Source organism: Eucalyptus grandis, chromosome 11 (assembly GCF_016545825.1).
Source record: "Eucalyptus grandis isolate ANBG69807.140 chromosome 11, ASM1654582v1, whole genome shotgun sequence".
NCBI classification, from domain to species: domain Eukaryota; kingdom Viridiplantae; phylum Streptophyta; class Magnoliopsida; order Myrtales; family Myrtaceae; genus Eucalyptus; species Eucalyptus grandis.
In genome coordinates this window covers 16119602-16140627 of record NC_052622.1, presented here as the reverse complement: position 1 = coordinate 16140627, position 21026 = coordinate 16119602, and the positions used below count along the sequence as shown (strand labels likewise).

The following is a 21026-nucleotide window of genomic DNA, read 5'->3' as shown; positions in this document are numbered from 1 at the left end:
ATGAACATTTGTTAGTTTTCATACGCCCGCTACGGCGCCATGCAATTTATTGTACGACATTATAAGCAAATAATAAAGTTAATAACTTTAATTGTACGAGAAACAATGAAAAAAAAAAAAAAAAAAACTTCACGTCCTCTTTTTTTTTTTTTTTATCAAATACAAATTCTAATCTAGAAATAAATCTTTATATAAATTTTTTGTTATTTTCCCAACAAATAACAAAAGAGGTTGGTGATTGCACTACAAGAATAGTTAAATAATTTCATCCAATGCATATTCCAAATAAAAAGTGGGCAATTAATTTTTTATATTTTTTTCTTGTCCTTTTTCCTTGATCAATCTTTACCTTTGTTATCCTCTTTGCTTTACAATCGAAAATGAATTGAGTTTATAAAGGTCAAATGGGAAAGGGGGCCTGGCCTTAGAACTGGGTGTTTTTTTTTTTTTTTTTTTTTTTTTTTGAGCAAATAGAACTGGGTGAGTTCACTCTCACTTTCCATGCGTTGAACGCCGAGGACATACACAAATGTCTCGATGTCACGCATCACCATCAGAACACAGAAAGTCACCAGATCTCGGATCAAAAGCGTAAACAAAAGATATATTCGATCATTGCTTATAAAAAAAACCCACTTTATTCCGTCTCATGACACAAATGACAAGCAAAGTTGGGAATTTGAGGAAACAGCAATAGGAATAGGAGGCTGAATGATCGAAATTTAGAATAAGGCCGGTCTATTTTGTAATAAACCAGAAAGTAGCTCATTCAAAATCGGGCTTCGCTGGATAACTGCAACCGGGTCTTTGGATAATGACGTTGGATGCATAGCAGCCAGCTTTAACACAGTCCTCAATGGGTTTCTCCTTAACCAGTTGAGACAGAAATCCCCCAACAAATGCATCACCTACACACGCATGCATCTATTAGGTATACACCCCAAAAAGCCCCTTCGCAAGTAATAAGTCCAGCCATTGCCTGAATGCACATGGATGTACGTATTTAAAGCATAGATAAAGGTTAGATAGAAGAGGTACCTGCTCCGTTGGTGTCAACGAGTTTCTCTTTGGGCAACAGTATTACAGGGAACTTCTTGACCTTCCCATCCTCCGCGACAACGACAGGGTCAGGACCCTGAGTAATAACAGTGATCCTCTTGTATGTTCCTGATGCCTTGGGCCATTGGGATATCTTAAGTGCTATCTCCTCAACATCGTCAGTCTGAATAACCCATATTAGTTTAAACCATTCACACAATATATAATATTGTAAATACACATGGAAGAAGGAACTTTACCTCCCAGCCATGAACTTTAGAGAATGTCCGTGCCTCCGTCTCATTTCCAAAGACAATGTCCATATAGCTGGAGTGAGAAAGTCATGCCTTTGAGTTAAAATATGATCTCTTGTATGGTAAATACCGTGGCAGAATAATCAAGGTAAGATGCTTACGGCAAGACTTTCTCTTGAGCATCCTTGAAAAATTCGCAGATGAATGGAGCAGAAAGGTTCATCATGAACATCTGTGAACATTTCATCAAGCAATATTAGGTAAAGCTGCTGAAAATTAACAGACACGAAGAGCTATCTACTTTTTCCTTCGAGCAACCGACCTTGTTATTTGCAGCTGCATGTTCAGCAACTAGCTGGATAGACTCTGGAGATACAGTGAGGAAAAATCCAGCGATGTAGAAGTATTTGGCCTTCTCAACTGTTTAGTGTAGGTCCAACAATGATGTCATTCAGTGCAACCGTAAAAGTAGAAATGATTCAAGTTCAAAATCTGAAGTTGGACAAGCTACCTAGTGCCCAGTTTTCTGGTTGTTTCAAGTGGTCAGACTTGTAGCAATTGGCCGCAGAGAGATTGGCAATAAGAGACCTAAAATGAAACAATAACACAAACATTTTGTTAGTCCAACTAATTATAACTTGCAAGAAGAGTCTGGATAGGGTTGACAGTTCTTTTTTTTTTTTTTTTTTGGGGGGGGTGTTTCAAAAATAGCGTTGACAGTTAAAGCATACCACAATTGCCAACCTGAACTAGGAATACAGCCAGGTTAGCACTACCTCTGTATTATCAAGTTTAATTAACTTTTAAGAGTCCTTTTAAAGTTCCAAGTGATTGCAACTCTTGACCCTGAATTTTGAAAAACTAGATAACTTGGCCCCTGAACTATGTACATGATTCCTCGGACAGATTTTTGGGTTCCCAACTACATTTTAATATCTACCATGCACTCAAACTGGGCTGTAGTACAAAGCACATTAAAAATGTAAACTTCAGGAACAAGCTGTCAAGTTCAAAATGTAGGGAGTAAAGTGATAATCACCTAATACCATAGGAACAACAGGATATCTACCCTAATAGTAACAATCAAAACAACAAAATGAATGTCTTTTACTTATGGTAATGAATTTTGATCCTGACTTGTGCATCCACCCCCAACCCCCACACCTAGACCATACCAATGGCATCACAAAATGAGTTCTTTTTTCCAACTGCAAAAGAGGGGCACAACGTACAGATGTCAAATCTCTTACTGATATTACTTAATATGTTGTCGGCTTTTAGAGGAAACAGTGGTCTTCTATCATTTATAGCATGACTATCTATGACCCTGAAAAACAAAGAGGCACACACATATACTAACAGATTGAGGGTGAGATTTCTGAAAAGAGTTCAACTCAATAAGCCTGAAACGACGTGAAATCATCCCAAGGACACGTTTGACAAGCTCATGCACCAAAAAAAGAAAGGAAGAGTTATTCGCACATTTTCCCCCATGAAGTTACAGTTAGACTAAGCATTTGCAGATTGTAGGCAGTATTTATGAGAATAAGGTAAAAGGTCATTGGGATTAGAATGGAAAGGCAAGCTTTAGCTGGTCAAAACACCAAATGAAAATTTTAACATGTATTAAGGAAAACAAAATCATACATCAGTAAAGATTCCACTTCAAGTAGGTTTAAGCACATCATTGCATAGAATAGGAGCCTCATAACTCAATAAAAGACACATTTGAAATACATACTTAAGAATCAAGATCCACTTGCATCAATATGAATTAGTGTCAAGATTGAGATGTGAATATCCAAATGAAGAAGGTAGTAGAATTTGGAAAACCCATCAGAGCATCAACTGACCTTTCACCACCTACTACACAGACGGCACAAGTGCCAGTTCCTGCATTTTCATCCTCATAATAGTGGACCTGAAGTATGCATTAGATTATTGCATCAGCTTAGGCATGACAATGCACAGAATAATACAAATAACCAGAGAAGAAAGACCTACATTCACACCAGCAAGTTTTGCATTCTTCTTCATCTCCTCCCCAAATTTGTCCTTTCCAACGCAGCCTATGAAGGTGGTTGCACCAGGAATCTGAAGCATCCACTGTAGAGGACAAAGAGAACATTTTCAAGTCATTAGATAACACTTTAATTTACCAGATGCCAGAATAGACTAACAATTCCTGGATGTACCTGAGCAACCCTGATTGAGTTTTGAGTAGCACCTAGAAAATAAGAAAGATATCACGTGAGGAACAGAAATGGCATGTAGTTCTTGTTACAGATATCAATTTAGTGCAGGAGAGAAGTGCAAAATATGTATTACCCCCAGCAATGTAATCTACACTGTAGTTTTTAGCCATTTCGTCATACCTGCAACATGTCCACTCAGCACAGTTACCACATCATCCACGGATATAACTCTTTATAGATCATTGAGGGTGACTGATATTCTGCGTAGTTACATCGGAAAAGGTGAGAGATCTCTGCCTACTTTTGGGCAAAAGATGGCGCTATCTAATCATCATCATAAGGGAACAAGGGGAAAGGAATGGTGAGCTAGTTCACTTTGGAAGCACTCGCTTCCTCAGACACTCATCTTTCGCACAGAGACTAAGAAGTCTCAGTAGCAAAAAGAGAGAGCCGAAACAGGGGATTTTGTGGCACATCCACATTAGAAGTTAACCAAAAGTTCACAAGTGACGAAGAAAACGAACCAGTTGCCATCTGCTGCTACACACGCATAAGCATGACTGGATTAACATCAAATGCACAGCATTCACCCTAAGCCTCAATCATCTTACATGTCCTAATAACAATCTAAACGCCACGATACCGATAAAGAAATATTCAGACACAAACCATAAATTACCCAAATCTCTTGAGAGAAAGAATCTTACATCGGCAGGTGCTTGTCCTCGGCGAGAATCGCATTGTTCAGCTTGATGTCATATCTGTCACGAAGAAATCGCCAGTTAAGCTCTCGTGCCAAAGCAACGAGAATATGCAGTTCATTTTAATATCCGCAATCAAATATCCCGCAAGCTCATCGCAAGAAGCCGCCGCATCATCAACCATCACATTACTGCGGAAGCATCGAGCTACTGCATCAAAGCAGAACATCGGAACGAAGCAGCTGCTAATGCCGTCGTTCCCGCCTCTCTAACTCCGAAACAGAGCTAGATCTAACGTTCAAAGACGCAAATCACCAAACATCCAGAGCGCAAGCCGGAAAGCCAAAACCTCCGGCGAGCAAGGCTAACCGCGCCCGGGCAGGCGGACCGAGATCCGCACAGCCGCGGCCCTCCCCTCCGGCAAAAGAAAACGAAAGACCGAAGCATCCGAACAACGACCGACCGAACGTCCGGAGAGCCGCCGGAGATCGACGGAGCGACGGCGAGGCGCGTCGGAGGAGCAGGAGGACGCGAGACGAGATCGGGAACGAGGGAGGATAGGAGGGGGGGAGGGGACGTACTTGTGGAGGAAGCCGTCGTCGACGACGGCGGAGATGTCGAGGAGGGGGTTGCCCATGCCGAGGAGGACGCCTTCGGAAACCATGGCGAGCGAGGAATGCGGAGAAGCTCTAGAGAGAGAATCTTAGAGAGAGAGATTTAGATCTGTATGATGGAGGAGGTGAAATTGGAGAAAGGGAGAGTGAGCGAGATTTATAGATGCGGTGCGTTCCACGCGAGACCGGAGACAGCGCGGAAGTGTCCATATCCCTCACCAACCCAATCCCTCTTTCTTTTGTCCTAATTTTAGTCTTAATCTCATTCATTTTCAACACTTGACATTTTACTCTCTTTTTTCTATAGATTTTTTTTTCCTCTTCTGATGACTTTCCATGTAATGCGATCTTATTGTGTGAATTTTTATTTTTAATGTGCATCGGACATTCAATATTGATTTTCTGTGCATTTTTTGAGAAGAAAAAAGGAAAATTGGGTTCAACAACTCTCTTTTGATTTCGGTAGGTATTTACCATCATACTAGAAAGAAAAAAAAATGAGCTGGGTAGGTAAAGTGGGAATGGAGATTGAGAAAGAGCAACTTCTTTTGCTTTTCCATATATAATATGTATTTGTTGGTACTTTCGTTGCTCTACACCTTTGAGTGCACCAACTGGCCTATGAAGATACTACATGCGAGGATGGTTGCCCGACCCTAGTTCATTGATGATTTTAACAACCCAAGAAAAAAGGGCAATGCAAACTCACTATATTGGTGCCTAATTTGGGCAACGATCTCGGCTAAACAAAAGTCGATATGTGAGGTGGAGGCGGCAAATTGATGGGTTGGGTTAGGTCCAATTAACAAGAGTGGTGCAATTAGGAGATCTATCATTCGAAAATCTAAGGACACTTGTTCGAGCCCCTATCAACTGAGCCCCTATTAACTGCTCTTAATCAAAATCATCTATGTAAGATCAAAGAGCCAGAACTGATTCAAATTATCGGGGATATAAAGCATTTCACAAACCTAAGATCATTGGTTCTCCACATCCACATATGTAGATTATGCCAAAAGAAGAAAAAAAATACACATTGATAAAACAGTCGTGATTGCTGATTTTTTTTTTTTTTCGATCTCTCTGTCTACTCTATTCCTACACTACACTCACTCTCAAACTTTTGCCCTGCCTCTGAGTCGAAACCCATTTCCTGAAACTTACGCGTCCCCATCCCATCCCCCGAGAAGATGGGGATTTGAACCCCTTACCTCCCCATTTTATATTGGAAGAGTGGCCATTGGGGCAAATTCCAGTGGTTGATTATTGATTAGATCCTTAAAAAACCTTTTAAAAAAAACATGTAGCAATTCCAATTAATTTTTTTGCTTAACCATTTCGAAAAAAAAAAAAAGTCAAAAAAAGAAGGAGGTAGGTTTGCATGTGTGCACTTTCCACGTGCTAATCTTTAAAATTCATTTGCCCATTTTAGATCCAAACAAGTTATCAATCAGTCGATATAGTGTAGAAAAAACGAAATTGTCATTATATTATAAAGTAGGAGAAGATATTGATACTGCCAAAATTTATTAGTAAATTACAATTAAGACCTAAATTTTTTACTAAAAGCAATAAATATTTTCAATTTATCTGACCGATATAATTGAATATCCAATTTAGCCTACGGAAAGTACCGATGTAGTATTTCCAAGGTTACGTCACTCCGATGTGATGCGGCGCCAAGTGGGCCCCACGTGAGGGGGGAATAATAAAAAGGGAGAAAGAAACCCTAAACAAAAAAGTCAGATCTGGAACAGTGCGGACGTGGCGAGATCTCGACCGTTGGTGGGGTTCTATCTGAACGGAGCACCACCACCACCACCACCAACCCCCAGCCAGCCATTCGCCAGCCGCCACCGACACAGGTCGTTCCTCTCTTCTCTCCCTTAATCACGTAAAAGCAACTGGAATAACGACTAATTTAGGAAAATCGGTTTAAAAATGGTCGTGGGAAAAACTGATAATCCGTGCTTAGTTTTGGTGATTTAAGTAATAATTGATCTCGAGAATTTTTTTTTTTAAGTTTATAATTCGATCTATCACGTAAAAAACACATTGTTAAAATAACATGATATGATATCTATATAAGTTTTTATAGAACTCATCAAGGGAAATTTTGATATTGAAAAGTTCCTCGAGATATTTCCTATGTAATATGGTGAGATTTGCTTTCTTTTCTTTCGTGATCATTTTATTTTCGAGACATCTAATTTTTTCTAATTCATTCGACTAGGTTCTAAAAACTTTTTCTTTTGGTGCAATGAGGTTCTTAAAGTATGCATGTTCCATTCAAACAGGAATAGAAAATGTTAATTTGGACCAGCGCATTAGCATCACATCAATGTCGATTGGAAATGTCGATGATAATGTGTGATTTTCCTTTTCCCAACCAAATAAAATGTTAAAAAATTAGGGGAAAAAAAGGAGAGGTTGCAATGAAGCAATGGAAACTAGCCCACGTGCCAGATCATTGAGATCTTTTTGGCCAATGTTTAGGTCACGTCACCCTAGCCGAGGCCAAATTTGGCTTGGGGTCGCGCGACTCTATTTTGGTGACAAGATCACATGACCTCTAATGTCATCCAACCTTAATAAATTTGGCCAACCCTTGGTTGGCAACTGCTAACATCATGGGACACCCCACGACCAAATGCCAAGGGTCACGATGTCACCGCTTTACCTGAGTGACAAGGTCACATAACTCCTATCATCACTCAACCCTATTAAATTTGGCCTTCGCTCATAACTTCGATGAAAGGATCAACTTAAACAAAAGAAACGCTTGAAAAGATTCAAACTCAGGACCTACTATTCCGATACATGCGAGATTTTCAGGTGGTATTGTCAATTGTTTTATAATTTTGAACTATAAAATTAAATCATGTGAGGCAGTGAGCCCGCAAAAGTGCCCGAGGAAGAGGACTGCAATTCCATCCTTGACCGTGAAGCCAAACATGAGCTTGATTACATAGGAAGAGTTGGAAAAAGAAAAGGGGCCCCGATCAATTTACGTACATTCACACAAAGGTATCAGCGTAAGGCAACAGATATTCGGGTATAATTCATCAAATCCAACCATGCACAACACGTTCATATACTCTCGTACACATACTCACGTACCTATACTACAGTAATTTCATACTCCGGACAGCTTTTCATGGGGCTGAAATGGAGGAGCAGGGGGTCCAAAAATACGAGGCGCACGATAGGTCTCGCTCCGTCCACGGGACCTCCCGATGAGGTAGAACGCGAGCGCCACGATCAGAATGAACAGAATGGCTGGCAGCGACACCACGACTATGTATCCCATGCCGTGAATAGTAGTAGTCCACAGGCACGTCTTCAGCTGCTAACGCTGTGCTCAAACACCAGAGAACAGATGCGTGACACTAAAGCGTTAATTAACAATTTCGACTGGGGGATTCACATCATTGCGCTCTAGCAGCAATTAAAACAATCGAAAAAGAACGTGACATGGGCCTCTGTCTGACATATAGTAATTTATATATTGCCATTACCTTGGTTCCTAAGATGCCAAATCCTTCTAAAACGGCCGATTTTCGCTCCGTTTCCCTGCTGCAACATCATCCATAAGTGTACTGAAACGATTTTGGCTAGAAGATCGAAAGGGGTTTTGCCTAATTCTATCAGCTTAAACCAAACCAAACCGCTATCTATCAGTGGAAGTAAAATCGTGGACAATGTGTTTTCAGCTCATGAGTTTGTCCACAGCTATCGTAGGGACGGAACATCCCCCTCGATGCGTCGATTCAGTAAGCTGGAACTCTCTTGAACATACATTTTTTAAAGCAAAATCGGTCGGTGCCCCTCCCCTAGATTCTCTGCCAATGTTAATGGGGAAATTGGCAGGATACTTACGTGGAAAGAAGGGACCTAAGGCAGGGTGATTACAGCTCTTTGTGATGGCCATTGAGGTTCTCTCTAAAGTGCTAAATGCTGCAACTGAGAATGGAGAGATCAAGCACACCCGGGTTTTGCAGATGATCTGTTTATTTTCTTGAACGGTGATGGGCAATCATTGGGAATGCTGTTCTTGCTACCTTTTGACAGATTCGAAATCCTCACTGGCTCGAAGCTTAACCCAGCTCAAACTGCCATGTTCGCAGCTGGTGTTCCCAGATAAGGTCAAGCGAAATCTGCTACAGCTTCGGCCGTGAACATCATCTTAATTTTCGACCAAAAAGAAAACTTTGGATGTCCCTTTGGTCTCTGCTGGGCTTTTCTGTACAGGATCGTAAGCTTCGGTGCGCATATGTAAAAGGGTTTTCCACTTTCTCTTTCGACTAAGGTGTAAGTGCATCTCGCAAAAACGAAAGAAAGGAGCAAAAAGCAAACTCATACTGCGCAAAGCTATGGGATTTCTCACTTTCCTATCGATGCCCACAAGACTGCATGCTATTATTATTCCAAGACACTATCGACGATTAAAAAAAGAGAAAAAAAGCCATCTCGTGGCGATGCTCCATCAAATGAAAACCTGCGTCCGACTGAATTATATCGCTCGGCAAACCGACAAAAGAGGCAAAGAAAAACAAGAACGAATTCGATCACTGCCGACCCATGTTTATCTTCATCACAATCTATGGCGGGATGAATTGCGAAGGAACTGCTTACCTCTACCGACGCTTGCCCAGCTCAAAGTACACCACACCCACCAGAGAGAGAGAGAGAGAGAGAGAGAAAGAGAGAGAGAGAGTTTGTGTGGTTAGTGAAGACGATGGTGATGAGGGCGAGGTGAGAGCCGCGACTCGATTGATAATGAGTTTCCGTGTACAATGTACAAAGAAACAAAGATGAGAAGGTCGCCAAAGCGCCCAATGGTTTGGTCGGGAGAAAATATTCAATGGTTTGAAAGCTACGTATTTAGTCTTCTTTAATTATTTTTCAGCTAGTCCATGAAGACACACGTCTCTCTTTAAGTGGAGCAACTTAAGCTCACGCACGCGACGTAGACTGATGACATGAATCACGATGATTTCAAACCATCAAATATTTTCTCCGTCCCCGACGAAGAAAATCTTGGGCATACTCGCGTTGAACGCTGCACGTGCTTGTGCAGTACCAAGGCTCTTCCCACGGGCCTTACGCGCATTGTTTCGTGTCTTCTGATTCGATTATGTCGAGACGACGAGCCATGCCGAGCTTGACTCGATACGTTCGTACTCCAAATATATCGGCGCAATACCATTGTGCAAAAGATCGACGCGCTCGCACGTTTCATGGGCTGCCAATCGAACCATATAATAGAATAAGCCCATCTAGCGTGTTTCTTTGCCTTGTCTTTCTTTTTTCCAGATAATCTGCATGACCGGACTGCCCAGAACATCATGGTTTTCGCTCCTTGCTTTCTTGCTGGGAACAATCGTCACTCCCTCATCCTCCTGATGCCTGACTCTGCACAGTTCTCAACCCTTTCCGACCATTCAATCCTCCGGAAAAGGGAAGGTGAGAGAAGACTTCTCTAACCCTGAACCCAACAACTTTTACATGTCATGCATGAAATCACATACAAATATACAAATACAATCACGCAAGGTCGATCACGCAAGGTCGATCCTCATGTCATGATTTCCAGGGCAATGCCTTCTACAGTACGTCCCATAACAAGGGCCTGCGACTTCAGCAGTAAACTAGGGCAATTAAAGACACTGCAGACTTAAAAACAGTATGGCTCTTGGTGCTCGGAATTTATCCCCAGCTCAAGGAAACTCTCTTTTTCCCCCTTTCGGGAAGGTTCGGGAAAAACCAATTCCGAGAAGTGTAGTGAGAACTTGAGAACTACAAGACTTCAACCCATTGCCAACCCCTTCTTTCCATGAGCTTTGACTAAGCCGCAGCATTTACATATCAGTATATCACATTACATACTAATGGTTCCATCAGAACTAAAGAAAAATTTGCAGCAAAAAGAACTTTGGTACAAGGAGAGAGAGAGAGAGAGAGAGAGAGAGAGAGAGAGAGAGTTCAGCTGTGCTACGAGACATAAGAAGCTGAATGTGGAATCTTGCGGACCCCCTCCTGTGAACCAACTGGTTTGTTGGACAGTCGACGCTTGTATCGTTTGAGGACAGATGCCAAATTTTCTTTCCCCTTTGGGAAAGCCACATCACCTGCTGCAGTGCCCGTCCGACCTTTCCTGCCAGAGATTGAATTCTCCACTTCCTTGACTATTTCAAGGAGCATCGCCGCCGTTGTGCACTTGCCACGGGTAGTTTTTGCAACCAGAGGTAATGAATCATTATTTCCAACGGCAGGGCTTGGTACTTGGTGGAAATTCACTCCAGGAATTTGGAGGCAAAAGCATGGGGACATCGGTGTTCGGGGCTTCAAGAATGCCGGTTCAATGATTCCCTGTTAACAAGGCATGCATATAGTATGACAATCAGTGGATGCATGATGAACTAAGAAGTTTTGACTAAAGCTACTGCTTGAGGCTTCTTGCAGGGTTAACCAGTTTCGACAACATAAAAATTAACCATTGAGGAAACGAAAGCAAGATTTAAAGAAAGATGTGAACTTATGCATTATACATCCCACCTAAAAGTGGCTGAGAATCTAAAATCAGCATGCACATAACAGTTGGACAGGCAAAATATAGGATAAGGGCTCGTAAACAATCATCCAATCAAGTTAGACAACTGTGACATATGCATACTCAGCAAACACTAAATAGGTCAATCAGGATCCATGTAGTTTGGCAGAGTCAGGTATGGCCTACAGGCAATTTGATGCATCCACAAAGATCTAACTCTAAGGTAGATCAGCAGCAGCAATCCGTTTATCTCAAAATGTTTCCACAGTACACTACCTGAAGTCGGTTAAGTACGTAAGTATATTTTCCCCATAGCTCTGGCCGGCTTTCCATGAGCGACAGATCAAGAACCTTGTGTACACACCACACACCAAAGCTTATTACAAGATCAGCTCTATAGATACACTCTTCGCCACAATGAGGAATAGATGCAATCGCAGAACTGGCAAGACCAAACTCTTCATTCTTCAATGAAGGGATGTTCATCTCCCTGTTCTCGAGCTCATAAAGAAATTTCTCCCTAGCAGCAACCTTGTCAATTAGATCCTCGTCAGCACCGCAACTGTTCTTAAACAGCCAGTCGGATCCCTCCAACTTCAGGAGTTTCAAAATGCAATGTCTCAAGGACTGGAGAAGCATGGCCTCAGCATCCACAGCAGAAGTAATTTCTCTAGAAAATGGGCTTGACCTACTTCCTATGCTGCCCAACGTCCGACTTTTATCAGCAACACCAAACTGCTCAAAAGGCTGTCTTGACCAGAGGGATGAAGTATCTGAGTTTGATGTCATCTGCATAGACAACGTATCTCGATATCTGCTAGATGGAGAGGGCTCATCAACCAACAGGCCCCCTCTAGATATAGAACTAGAGAATACTGATGATTCATAACTCGGTCTATTTACAGATGGACCATATCCAATGGAAGTGTCCCACCGAGCATTCTTGGCAGAACCTGAAGTACGATTAAAGACAGACACTCCAGAAATATCAGGCAAACTACGGTACTTCTTCTCATTGGCCGAAGCCAGCACACTCTGGGAAGGATTAGGAGAGAAATGCTCATAATTTTGTCTCTCTGGATGCATTAATCTGTTTCCAGAAACCGCAACATTCTGAAAGGATGTCTGTACAGGGCTCAGCCCATTCTGTGATTTTTGCCCCAAAGTAAAAGCATTAGAGTCCTTGTAGCTGGTCGGGCCCAAGGGCAAGGATGGTGAGATCGGCAGATCACCCTGGCCGTTAAAACAATCAGAACTTTTTTCAGTTGCAATCCGATTGAGATATGATTTTATCTGATAACCATGAACCGTGGCAGGCTGATTATCCCACCCATCAGAAGAGGGAGGAAGACGCAAACTAGAATAACGCCTCTCGCCAGCGTCTACTCCACGGTGAGAACTTTGAGCATATGCACTTAACAACTGCATTTGGTTGGACCATGGAGAAGAAGATCCCCTTTGAGAACCATAAGGTGACTCTCGGCCACTCTGTACCCTCTGTTGCTCGGGAGAATCAAACATACTTGGGCTCATAAATGGATCAGATCCTCTTCCAACCAATGAAGGGAAATATGCAGAAGAGTCCAACCCACATGTGTCCATTTTGATCGTTGAAGCAACGACCTTCGCATCAACCCCAAGCAACAGATCATACTTTTTAGCTCTTGCTTCTAGAGTTACTACTCCATGATAGTCATAAAGCTGTCCCCAAAATTCCTCGAGAGTGGCGGCTAATTGACGCCTTGCAGCACGCCCTAACCCTGCTAATCTCGAAAGACTACCCGCACCATTTCCACTATCATCACTTTTGCCACTGAGACTCCTGAATGATCCTGGAGCCTCGGGTATAGTTGGAGTGCTCCCCAAAGCTCCTTTGGATGGTTCCTTGCCTTGCCAGGAATCTTTTCCATCATCCTTTTCAGTCGGGAGGTCTACCTCAACTCCCACAGTCTTCTCAACAGGTTCAACTGATTCAATCACCTCAATCGTTGTGGCCTTAGTTTCAGAAATCTCCTTTGATGCAGCTAAGTGCGGCATGCATTGTGTCACCGAAGTCGGTATTTCAGAAGAGCATGTTTGTGAGTTCATTGCAATGTTAGGCTGCTTCTCATCTACAGTCATCAAACTGCGCTCCTGATCAGATTCTGTCATTCGTAAATCGACCTCAGAAGTCACTACTGATGCAACAGAGTTCCGAGGTAAAGGAGATACATCCAGCTCTTGGCTGTGTTCTTCTGCTAAATACCCAACTCTACCAAAATCAGACTCCTCTCTCTCAGTATAAATCTCGGTTTTCCTTCGTAAATCCCAATTCCATGCCTGTGCATTTGTCTGCAAACTCGCAGATTTTAAAGGTGTAGCTACTAGCCATAGCATCAAACCCAATGATGCACAAGAAGTGATAACAAGGACAACATAGAGGTAAGATGAATTACTGCCGACATTCCATCTCAAATTACTGGCCCAATCACTACTTCCAAAGATCATCTCCCACACAAATATAATCTTCAAGCCAAGCATTCCAATAGATGTCATCAGAACCAAGAACTCCATAACCTGAGAGATTTTGTGGACACCCATCACTGTTCTGGATGAGGCAACACGAAAAAGAGGGACTACACAGGAGGGGAGCAGCAGAGCTACCACAACCTGCGTAAAAATGAGTAATTGGTACAACCCCTCAGCCCCGGAATTCCATACACAATAAATAGCAGGAATGATGGCTAGAATTCTGATTGAAGCACGGTGAAGCCAGCTCGGGATGTCCACCATCAAGAAATTATGCAAGATCACTTCTCCACTTATATTCCAGGTTAAAGCTGTAGCTTGACTAGAGCTGAACAAAACCAGTAGAAAAAGAAAAGGTGCAATTGGACTCCCAAATACCTGTACAAGTTGTTCAAGGAAGATAAAAGAAGTCAGTGGCCAATAGAGAAAAATCATAACTTATCAAGGAGAGACCTAACATAGTAAAGAAGCCAACCTGCTCCACTAAGGTCAGTGCATCCTGAAAAGTAAGCAAAACAGGGCCTGCACTATAGAATACATTTGCAGCTGAACTCATCAATGCACAACTCGCCAGATAAATGCAACTGAATGCGCATATAATGGCAAATAGGTGGTCATGAATCAGGGAACCAATAGAAAATTTTGGCTCTGCCCAGTAATGCTGCAAGAAATTTCAACAACGTTATTAAAGACCAAAAGTCACAAGCAAATGTATGACGCCAAAGAATTATTATTATTAAGACATCAATTTTGTGAATATTACATGATTGAACCATAAAAAAATTATGAGAAAATCATGAATCGGTATTTGTACTGGATTGAATCTTTGACTACCAAAAGAAACAATCTCACTGCACCGCCCCCCCAAAAAAAAAAAAAAACAACCCAACCATCTATAAATATCTATTGTGTGGCTTTTGATCGGCTACCACAGAGCTCTTTACATGATTCTACAGCATTATCTTGCTTTCATCCCCTCAGTAAGCAAGAGAGAATTTGATATCCAACTAATCGGGTGCATGTATCCTCACAAGAGGACCCATATAATGCTAAAATGCTTATTTTTCATTGTAGTCGTCTCCTTGTTGCTCTACTAGTATGTAGAAGGGTTATTATCCCAAAAAGAGAAGACTAACATAGATCAAAAATTGAAATCCATACTTCGAAGTGAAATGACACGTCAACTTACACAAACATATCTAGTCAATTACTTAGTTTGATGCATCTGATGAAATTGGTTACCGGATGCTATTATCTTTTAACAGATCAACAAACATCTGATGAAGATGTCTGAGACTCTTTTGCTTTTTTCCTTCCACAAGAAAAACCATTATATGTGCGACAAATGTATGATGCCATTGCTTGCGCCTATTTATATATGTTTCAATTTAATATGTATAATGTTGTTCTTCTGGATTTTTTCCACAAAAGAAAAAAATTCACCTCTTCAATGCATGCTTTTCTTTTTGATTGGCAATGGTTGAAGAAAAGATGAATGTTTAAGAATAGAGGAGGAAGCATGAATATTTATGCTCCAGTTTGTAAGCATACAATTTGGTAATATTGAGATTGAAGAGTGGGGAGTTATGATTTTTAAATGGTTTTAATAGAACACTCAAAGCACAGATTCAAGATGTTGTAGTTTGTCTTTCATCCCTGCTATTATTCTCTCCCTTTTCCCGCTTGCCCTATTCTCTTTGCTAAAGCAAATACTATCCAAATATTTCACACATTAGCAAGTCAAATCAGCCAAAGGTTTCTAGTAAAAAATCAGAAATAGATGCTCGCAAAAGAAGAAGTATGTAAATAATGAACTTTGAAGTACTGTATGGAGAAGAAGTGGAATCTTTCTTTCCCAAGGGAAGACTTCAAAGAAATGTCATTCTAAGCTGCAAGGGTCCCTTTATGCTTTACAGTGCATGTGACACAATCGGGCATGAGAGAGAGAGAGAGAGAGAGAGAGAGACCTGAACTAGAGCAGAATGGAGGTAAAAATTCTGAGGCAGTATACTTGATCCAAGAAGACCCATCAGCATAAATATACTCTCCCCACTAAATACAGTAGGCATCCCATTCATGTTTTGAGGGATTTCTGCTTGACTTACCAGTACTCCAAAAACAAAAGCACAGATTAAGAAGCATGTAATGCATACACATAGGAGTTTGGCCTTGCAGTTCTCCTGAGATAAAGAACTTAAAGAATTAGATCACGACAGACACTGCACGGTCAATGAGTGTTAAATTGCAGCTACTCCTAGGCTTACCAGGAGGTTTGCAAAAAGAGGGTAGAAGACAGCATCTATCGCAGTCAAAAAAATGCAACTGAACAAATCCACCCCGAGAAGAAGATTTAGTGCGTGTGCCATTCCCACAATCTGGCATGAGTCAGAGTGAAGGCCAAAAAAAAATAATAATAATAATAAGAACAGAGAAATACTTCTAGGTACTAACGACATCAAAGAAAAACTAGTAGCCATCAAAAAAATATTTAATACCATAGAGAGGTCCGATGCAATCATAGAAAACTCCATCTGAATCCCCAATAGAACGCATACACACCTGTCATACTCATCACTGCATATCTGCAACATTATGCAATGGGGATGAATATTTCTCAAAACTCGAAAAAATGTGCAACATTAAAGAAAAGAACTCGCATCATTTAAACTTAATGCCAGGTTGCAGACTGAAAATACATTTATGGGCACAGTAACTCCTTTTAAATGCAATAAAAGTTGCACAAGCAAACAGTGACACAGTAGCATGTGGACTTCAGCATTGAATAACTGTGTCCTATGTCCTACTGCTCCCCCCAGTGTAGAAGTTCAGTTCTTACTAAGGAAAATCTGGGATGAGTTTGCGAAAAATCAAGTGAGTATGAGTGCTTCAGATACAAGAGACCAAGGGCCACAATAGGGCGAAACTAATAAAGAATATGATGGTATGTAAACCTACACCATGCCAACAAATCTTGTCTAAATGGCCTAATAAGGAAAAGGTGTACCCATTGTGCATCAACTATCAAGTACTTCCTTTCTAGTTACTCCATGCTCACACAAAGGGAAAAAGAAAAAGAGAAGTATTTCCTAACACCAAAATCTTTAACCACAGCATAAGATGGGTTAATGTAAAAGCACAGTTGCCACGACAACGGTGAATGCAGTAGCAACATCTAAGTTCTTTTTTTTTTAAGAGAGGGGGTGGAGGGGGAGATAGAGAATACCTCAGCAAGATCTCTCTTAGTGACCACACCGATTTGGGCTGACAGGTACTGACACAGAATTGCCGCCAAATTGAAAATAAGCATAAATGTTACAAGATCAACCCCATATCGAGCACCTCCTTCGACATTAGCAGCCCACTTTCCAGGGTCGATGTATCCAACTGAAATTAGAAATGCCGGTAGGAAAGCTGGCAGCACGCGATGAAGGCCAACAGCCAAATGGTTTGTACTTGCAGTTTCAGATTCCATGCTTCTAAGTAGTACCCATGCAAAAGGTCAAATCAGCAAGAGTGATTCTTATGCAAGATTAACAATGTAGAGAAAAACCCCATTAATTACTAATCCTCAATAAATATCCCTTAATGTCGTAGCAGCTGCAACTAGTAGATGAAACACAATGCGGCAATTCAGAAGTATTTTTTGCAGCAAGTAATCGGCTAACCATACTTAGCTAGTGATAATCAACTCCAACATGCTTCGGAACTCCACATTAGGTCGCTTAAAATCAGGACCACCAGTGATCAGGTTAAAAGGTAGATATCTTTCTAATCTCGACCAACTCTACCAGCTTTTTCCCATTCAGATATAGTTACATAACAAATGCTTGCACATCACATAAAAAATTCCAGCTGTGTGACCATTAGATACCAACCTGCACTTTGCTATGAAACCACAATGCACCCTGGCACAATGTGATGTAAAGACCTCATGAGATTTGCCACTTTAAGTCTGAACCATAGAGGAAGATGATTCAGATTCAAGCAACCATTTCTCAGCAGACTGAATCGAAGCTGCATGAAATAGTCTCCTCGAAAGTCACCAAGCTGGTGCCAAATATAAAGAGTAACTTCCGTGTCAACCCACAACTCCAAAATCTAATGATGTCATAGCACAGAGGTAACAAATTAATCAGTGAAAAGGGGATGATAATTTGGCACCAACACATCAAGGATATGGACATATTCTAAGCAGTAAAGTATTCGGTTTGCCAACCACCAATAAACGCAACATCAACGCTAAACTATCAATTTTCCTTCATCCTTTCATCAGCTGCTGATTTTAAAGAGACAGACAGACATAATCTCGGAACCTCGAGGCAGAACTCCCAAAACCCTATATTAATGAAATTGGAACTCATCGCTCTGACTGGTTCATTCACCAATAGAAAGTCAACTGGACCATCAAAACGGAAAAAGGGTGCCATCATCATGATCTAACGAAACACATTTCGCGCCAGCGCAATCATTCACACGCTAAAATCAGAAAGTACAACAGGAGGGGAGGAAAAAGAAAAAGGCAAGAAGCCCACTTTTATCTATCTACACTCGCGAGAGCTCCAACGGCACAAGTCAAAGCATCAAATCCGACCCTCCAAAACAAGAACACCCCCAGATCTCCAGAACCCCACAGAAGAAGCGAAGAACAGAGCTCGAATCAAAACCAAGCAACCCGAATGGATCATTCAACCCCAGCGAAGGAAACCCACCCTCCCCAATTCGCAAGAAATCAAAAAGACTTCACTCAAGCACCCCAGAAACCCAGGAAAAAAAACTACCCAATATCAAAGAACAATCAAGAAACCAGCCGCAATGGATCTGATTGGCCATAAAAGAGAAAAAAGAAAAGAAAAGAGCAGAGGTCAGACAAAGGGGAAAAGTACCCACGAGCACGAAACTCGAGGCCGACCGATTAGAAGCCTAAGAATCAGAGGCAAGATAGAAACCTAAACAGTAGTACCCAATTCACCTGAGATTACGTCCCGTCCTTTTCCTTCTCCCCCCTCCCTTCGGCGCAATGACTTGCGAGGACAAAAGGGCAAGAAAAAGCAAAGGGAAAGCGTGGATCAGAGAGGGGCTTCGAGGGGTAGAAGCCGCGCGATAAAGAGTTTCTTACAACTCCAGGAAGAGTGAGCTCAAGTTTTCACGCACAGAAAGAGAGAGAGAGAGAGAGAGAGAGAGGAGAGAGAAAGTGAAAAGATGTGCCATTGGTGCGTATTTTAACCCCAGCCTCGAGGAGAGAGAAGGAGAGAGAGAGACGATGATGATGATGTTAGTGGGGAAGTGGGCAAAAAAAAAAAAAAATCTCACCTTTTTTCATTTAACGCAAACCCAACCAGTTTAAAAAGGCTAGAAAGATCTGAAAGACATGTAACGTTTCCCCTCTGCCTCTTCATTTATAGCTGTGACAAGGCAGAGGAGATAGAGAGAGAAAGAACAGAGAGAAAATAGAGAGAGAAGGAAGACCCTGTTGTCTCTCTCTCTCTCTCTCTCTGTAACTTTAGGTTTTCTTTTCTCTTCCTCGTTTTAACACTTCGGAGTTGACCATCTTTCTTGCTTGCCCTGTTCTTTTGGAGGCGGAGGAGGAAGCATCACCCCCCAACTCCATTGCCCTTAAATTAAAGCAATCATTGATAAAGAAGAACTTTTACTAAATATCCTAGGAGACTCTTCATAGACCTTTACAAAATTAACGAATTTCCTAAATCCAAACTGTACATGTCACGCCCGCGAACCTTCGAATTGCCCGCGTTGTATTGCCGAACCCCAACATGTCTTTCGATGGCGAGACATCCTAGCATCTCGAGTTTTGGATTGCCGGCGATGTGAAATAATTATGCTCAAATCCAACGTTCGAGTGGTATTGAATTCTCGTGGTTATGTTCAGAAATGATCGTTAATATTGACCGTCTCGTCACTTCTCATCTTTATTAGTGATTAAATAAAATATAACCATGCATGCATGGATTCTTTATGGATCAAATCGATTGCTAAAATGAGCAATAATCTTTTATTAGTGGTCCACCACAAAACAATATTTTAACAAAGTTAACTTTGGCTTAATAAATACATCTCTTAAATATCTCATTAATTATATCTAAGAGTCAACTTTTTCAAAACCCACTTTTTAAAAAATATTTTTCAAACAATTATCACTTTTATATCTTATAAAAATATATGAATAAAAATGTTTATATTATTCATGAAAATGTTTAGAAATAAAATATCAATTAATTATTTCAAATGATATAATTAATTATTTTTAGGAATATATTTTTAAAATAATTTATTTATTGCGAAACAGAAGGACAATAATTGTACAAATCTCCCTCACGCTGCACCAATAGACGCGCCGCTAATTTTCTTCTTCTTTTTTCAATTTTTTTTCTGCAAACGCATCTGTGCGTACTAAAAATAAAAAAGTACAGAGATAAATGAATGAAAACGTTTGTTAATATCCCACGCATCATTAGTATTGTAAAGGATGATATTGGTCACATCACAGCGTTGTCCGATGTGACCGGAAAAAATAATGATAATTATAATATTGCGGGAGAGATTCGGTTTTCATATTATAAAGAATACCCTAAACTTGAATGATTATTTAGGCCACGGTACTTAAATGCGAGCGTGATTTGAGGGTACAACTTGGCACCGGAGAACTTAGAAATTTGTCCAGTTTTAGGTTTCAAGCTATAAAGTAGGTTTAGGTTTTAAAAATTGTGAACATATTTCGGTGAATAAGTTCCACGTTATAGGAAAGTGGAACCTCAAATAAGTTTTTGTGTTTTCCGTGGTATATATATTTGCACGGTCTTATTTTATGGGATCAAATTATCAGTTTATAATATGGAATTATTAGTTTGTGTTCCATTTTATGATTGAGATTTTACTTTATTAATATTTCATATTATTAGTGTATCTAAATATAAGTTATGGTCAATAGATTGTAGTAGCAAGTAATCCTTAGTTATTAAAAGTGACAATTTAATCCAATTGTTCAACTAATAATAAATGTGAAATTTGAATAGATGATACAACTAATCCTAGAAGGATCTAATATGGTAAGTTCCAAATTCCAAGATCTATATAGTAAGTTTCAAATTCCACTCCCTATGCTACCTATACAATGAGCTTCCTCATTGCCCTAAAAACTGCCCAAG

At 40.8% G+C, this 21026-nt stretch overlaps 2 protein-coding genes across 11 annotated transcripts; both read right to left on the bottom strand.

The window, feature by feature from the left end:
- Positions 1 to 622: 622 nt before the first annotated feature.
- On the bottom strand, positions 623 to 19045 carry LOC104425074 (adenosine kinase 2). 4 transcript variants are annotated; one of them, XM_039304510.1, is made up of 13 exons: positions 19028 to 19045; positions 4770 to 4904; positions 4195 to 4248; positions 3621 to 3667; positions 3488 to 3519; positions 3297 to 3398; positions 3146 to 3213; positions 1804 to 1880; positions 1615 to 1712; positions 1454 to 1524; positions 1299 to 1365; positions 1039 to 1222; positions 623 to 908 (listed from the first exon to the last, which is right to left on the bottom strand). In XM_039304510.1, the coding sequence occupies exons 2-13, from the start codon at positions 4850 to 4852 to the stop codon at positions 766 to 768; spliced, it is 1026 nt and encodes a 341-aa protein (XP_039160444.1). In that variant the 5' UTR covers positions 4853 to 4904; positions 19028 to 19045; the 3' UTR covers positions 623 to 765. The 4 variants fall into 4 exon arrangements, with proteins under 4 accessions (XP_039160444.1, XP_039160443.1, XP_039160442.1 ...); XM_039304509.1 differs by having other exon boundaries at positions 19024 to 19041; XM_039304508.1 differs by lacking the exon at positions 19028 to 19045 and adding an exon at positions 10766 to 10798.
- LOC104425071 (ethylene-insensitive protein 2) lies at positions 10766 to 19280 on the bottom strand. 7 transcript variants are annotated; one of them, XM_039304506.1, is made up of 9 exons: positions 19174 to 19280; positions 17739 to 17910; positions 17087 to 17339; positions 16359 to 16445; positions 16128 to 16238; positions 15831 to 16043; positions 14339 to 14524; positions 11632 to 14241; positions 10766 to 11174 (listed from the first exon to the last, which is right to left on the bottom strand). In XM_039304506.1, exons 3-9 carry the CDS (start codon positions 17333 to 17335, stop codon positions 10797 to 10799), a joined length of 3834 nt encoding a protein of 1277 aa, XP_039160440.1. In that variant the 5' UTR covers positions 17336 to 17339; positions 17739 to 17910; positions 19174 to 19280; the 3' UTR covers positions 10766 to 10796. The 7 variants fall into 7 exon arrangements, with proteins under 7 accessions (XP_039160440.1, XP_010035956.2, XP_010035955.2 ...); XM_010037654.3 differs by having other exon boundaries at positions 17739 to 17961; positions 19174 to 19193; XM_010037653.3 differs by lacking the exon at positions 19174 to 19280 and adding an exon at positions 18833 to 19017 and having other exon boundaries at positions 17739 to 17961.
- Between the last annotated feature and the right edge of the window lie 1746 nt (positions 19281 to 21026).